Below are 4,546 nucleotides of genomic sequence, written 5' to 3' on the forward strand. Positions count from 1 at the left end.
TTGGCCTCATCTTCCACCTCCTTCGACACGGTCTGCACCATATCGGCAAACGGGCTCGCCGTGATGGCGGCATTCGGGATGCCAAGCTTATCATTCGGCGTTTGCGTCAACCGTCCCAGCGAACCGACCTGAGCGGCGGCCGCGGCAGCCCCCGGTGGCAGCGTCATCATCGGGAACGGACTGCTCGAGGGCAGCAGACGCGACGGCGAAGCGGGCGTGGCGATGATGTTGTTGAAACTGAACGCACTCCCACCGGGACCACCGACGCCGGCACCGCCGGTGCCAGGTCCACCGCCAATGTTCAGCCCGCCGATGTTGGCCGTCAAGCAGGTGAGCGATTCGACCGTCGGAGGGAACAGCTGACTGCCGCCCATGGCCGAGGCACTGAACGCGTCCAGACCGCGGTGCGGACGCAGAACTCCCGGAGGCGGTGGTTGCTGCTGTTGTTGTTGCTGCTGCTGTTGTTGCTGCTGCTGTTGCTGCTGTTGCTGTTGCTGTTGTTGCTGCTGCTGTTGCTGCTGTTGTTGCTGTTGTTGCTGCTGAGGAGCTTGGGCACGGGCCTTCGAACTCAGCAGCATACTGTACTGTGACATGCCGACGATCATTTCCGTCACCTCGGGAGTCACGTTGCCGATACACCCCTGCAGACACCCGATGATCGTGCTGAGCGTTTCCGGCGGCAGCTGGGCCGACTTGGGGATCTGCTCGTCGCCACTGTACTTGCCACCGGGGCCACCGACCACGATCTGGGGGCAGCGACGCTGCAGGAACTTGATGATGTTCTTCACGAACGGTTCGCCGTGCTCCCGGATCTTGTCCGCCAGCCACTTCTCGAGCTTCAGGTACTCGCGCCGGGACGCCAGGCAAGCGAGGTCGATGATGAACATGAACGAGCGGACATTGAGCAGCCCCGATAGGGCCTTCAAATCTTGCGCCACGTCCAGGATGCGGGACAGCCGCGACTGGTCACTGTCGCCCCGCATGTACCACTCGGACATCGAGTGCAGGATGATGTGCCGGAGCGTCATGTTGAAGTTCGTGTGGTTCCACGCGTGGTGCAGAATCGTGCCCGAGTTCGGGTGGTTCCCGAGAAAGATCGGTATCAGGTTCGTGAACAGATCCTGCCGCGGCACCGTCATCGGCGGGTTGATCTGCAGCAGCGACAGGAACAGGATGTCCGGGCAGAGCTGAATCGGTAGCTTGAAGATGTCCATCACCTGCACGTACAGGCCCTGGTCCGCGATGTACAGCAGCACGTCGACCAGGTGCAGCGACATCCACGAGGCCACCTCCTTGTTGTCCGTCTCCGGCGGCGTCTTGAGCAGCTCCACCGAGACGCTCGTGTAGATGTGATCGGCGAACGAGTACAGATCCGGGTTTTTCAGTATCAACGAAATGACCGACAGCTGACCCTCGGAGTTCGACCACCGCTGGTACAGGCACTCGACCGGAAAGTGTTGGCCCATGTTGCTCGCCTGCATGCCCATCTTCACGATCGTCAGCAGCAGCGAGAGGCCCGCCCGATCCTTCAACATAAACTCCGGGTGGTCCATCGCCAGGCACACCTCCTTCCAGTTCAGGTTCGGCACGACCTCCTTCAGGGCCTGCACCAACACTTCCGGCTTCCAGGTGCTGTTCTCCTGGGCCGACGACCCGTTCTGGCCGTCCTTCGCCTTCGCCGACGGATCACTGCCCTGCGGCCAGAAGGCACTCGGTGTCGGCAGGTTGATGTTACTCTCCGAAAGCGACGCGTGCGTCAGACACATCGAGGACACGATCTTCGCCACGTCCTGCGGCGTTATCTCCCGGCCACCCACCTTCAGCAGGTGGTTCTTGCAGTCGTCCAGGGTGGCCGTGAACGAGTAGCCCACCTCCATGACCAGGTTCGTCCAGGACGTTTCCATGATCGACGACCGGAGGATGCTGTGCGTGTTGAGCTTGAGGATTTCGGCCGAAATCTCCGAGTTCTCCGCGTACAGCAGGGGCGCTAGAATGAGGGGCACCCGATCGCGCGGAAAGTCCCGGCACAGCTGGTGCGTGAAGCGGGCAAACGTTTGCTCCGATAGCCCGTACGCCGTGTGCTTGCCGTCCGCAATCAACGACAGTATTTGCTGCAGGAACTCAGGCGAAACGTCGTTCAAGTTTCCCTCAACGTTGCTGGCAGTATCTGGCGGTCGGAACAGAGAGAAGAGTATCCTTTTAGGAGGGGTGCGCTTGGTTCTATAACTATCGGGCCACTCACCAGAATCGATGTATGTTTCAATGAGCCCGGCAAGGCACGTTTGTAGATGGCTCTCGGCTACCCGTACCGTTTCCGGGTGTTTCGAGTTGAGCAGAGCGATCGAAACGGCCGTTTCCTGGACCGGGGTGCAGGACAACGTTTTCGAGATTTGCGTTACCAGATTCGCCGTTGGCTTCAGAGACTGTGCGGAAGGGGGGGAACAAGAAAATCGGAAATAGTCAGCGTTAGAAGAGCGACACACACGCACGCGGCGACCCAAGTTCCACGGCTCGCTTACCTTTTGCTGCGGGAACGGATTGTCGATGGCGAAGCAAACGTTGGCGACCAGCTGCGGTTTGTTTGACAGGCTCGCGAGTTCAGTGGCCAGCAAGCGAGCCTGGCAATAACCACGGGAGGCGGATTGTGTGGCGTCTCCGAAGTCGATCGATGAGAAAAGGCAGTGCAGCAGATGTCGGTCCGCTTCAAGTCCAAAGTCTTTCACCAACTGCAGGTTGCAGGTTTGAGGCCGGAAAAGGCGACGGGCCGACGAAACGGGGGTAGAATATTAGCGTTCGTCGTTTCAGGGGCAAATGGGCGAAAAAATCGACCATACACACACACGCACACGTACAAAGTAATCGAATTATATCTTTTCGGCCGCGTTCGTTGCGACACGGACCGCGAGCCCGAAACAGGGCTGGAGAAGAAGGAGCAACCAAAACGGAACAAGAGACGGGAACAGAGGATGAAAAGAAAAACGGCAAGTCTGGCAATTCCGAACGGAGAAGGCTTTTCTTTCCGGCCGCGACGCCCGGTGGCGCACGCTACTGCACCGTCGATACGCAACTGTACACCGTGCGTGTGTGTCACAAACGCAGCGAAAGCAATGGGTCCTGAGAATTTTCCATTTTCCGTAGTCTATTTCACGCACGCACCAACTCCGTGCAGCACTCTCGAAAGCCCGTTCGCTTCTCTTTCACTTCCGATCAAACATGGCGGAGACCAAGCGACCGCCAGCACCGGCCATAGCACTGACAGGAACGCCGCTGGAACTGTCACTTTCAGCCGAGCACCAGCTACGCCCCTGGAAACGTCATCCAGCCGCCTATTCGGTGGGGTGTGAGGATACATTTCCACACATTCCGAAAAATATTGCCCCAAAAACATAGAAAGCATCAATCTACTATCCAAGCAACCTTTTTTAGGCAGCCAAAAACATTCTCTCGCCGCTCATTTGCTGCATTTCAAATGATTGTCTGCCGAAAACATGGAAACCATCAACCATTCATCAGCACCTTTTTGGAACAACATTCGACAATCGCGGGTGAAAGCTACAGGGCTTTCCAAGCGATGCAAAGAGGGGTCTTATGGAGGGCATTGAAATAAATTTCACTCATTGCACTAATCGAAGTGCATTTGCCAAACCCCGATCGGTGCCAAATCTTTCGAATATTAGGCACCACGTTCACAGCTGCAATGCTGCAAAACGTAAACATTGTTTCATTGATGGTGGCCTTCGGCAAAAAATCTGTGTTATTATGTTCCTGTTTACTGTTCATCATCACCTTTCTTTCCTTCGACACACTCCACTTGTTCCCAACTTCCTCCATGGCCGAGTACTTTCCCTGTTCGGTTTACTACTCACCTGCGCTAGCTGCCGACTTGTGGCCGCAAAGTTCTTCTTGTTCACGTTCGACACAAAGTGACTGATCTGCGTTAAGGCGTATGTGAAAGGCTCTTGGTTCATACTTCCATCCAAATCGATTACGAGCGCTTTCAACACCGCGGTTGAAGCCCTCCCTTTGGTGTGCGGCAAAACAGTACGAAGACCTTCCTTCTTCGATCGACGGCCAACTCACGGCAACGGTACAGGTGGCGAGGATGTCGCCGCTGATTATTCCTCGGTGATGCTGCCGCCTGCTGGCGAGGATTACTTTCTCCGCTTCCGATTTGTTGACGATCCGTCGATCGGGAAGTCCACAGTGTACCGTGCTTCTGGCGCTCTCGTTTAGGTTGACGTTTCGGAAGCTGATTCTGCTGGCCGTCGCCTACTTTGCGCACTTCTGCTGCTTTTGCTGCTGCTGTTGCTGTTGTTGTTGTTGCTACTGGTGACACAATGCTCGGTGTGCATGTACTACACGTCTTGTGTCCCTTTCGCACCCACGGAGCGGGAAGAAGAAGCGCAGGCGAAGACCACGGGCGCCGATGTTGATGACGATGGCACGACGACGGGGTGACGAAGATGTGAACTATTTTCGCGACGGAGCTAATTGGCTACACACGCTCGTGGCCGCCCATTTGTCCACCATCCGGGGACCACTACGA

At 56.7% G+C, this 4,546-nt stretch overlaps 1 protein-coding gene across 1 annotated transcript; it reads right to left on the reverse strand.

Moving 5' to 3' along the window:
• Nucleotides 1-5: 5 nt before the first annotated feature.
• Nucleotides 6-3,968, reverse strand: LOC128276597 (CCR4-NOT transcription complex subunit 1-like; the record flags this gene model as incomplete). The annotated part of the gene is made up of 4 exons (XM_053015054.1): nt 3,867-3,968; nt 2,520-2,726; nt 2,243-2,423; nt 6-2,167 (listed from the first exon to the last, which is right to left on the reverse strand). Coding segments are annotated over exons 1-4 (2,652 nt in total), but the record flags the coding sequence as incomplete, so codon positions are not given.
• Nucleotides 3,969-4,546: the final 578 nt, after the last annotated feature.

This window comes from Anopheles cruzii, unplaced genomic scaffold (genome assembly GCF_943734635.1).
Source record: "Anopheles cruzii unplaced genomic scaffold, idAnoCruzAS_RS32_06 scaffold01687_ctg1, whole genome shotgun sequence".
Taxonomy (NCBI): domain Eukaryota; kingdom Metazoa; phylum Arthropoda; class Insecta; order Diptera; family Culicidae; genus Anopheles; species Anopheles cruzii.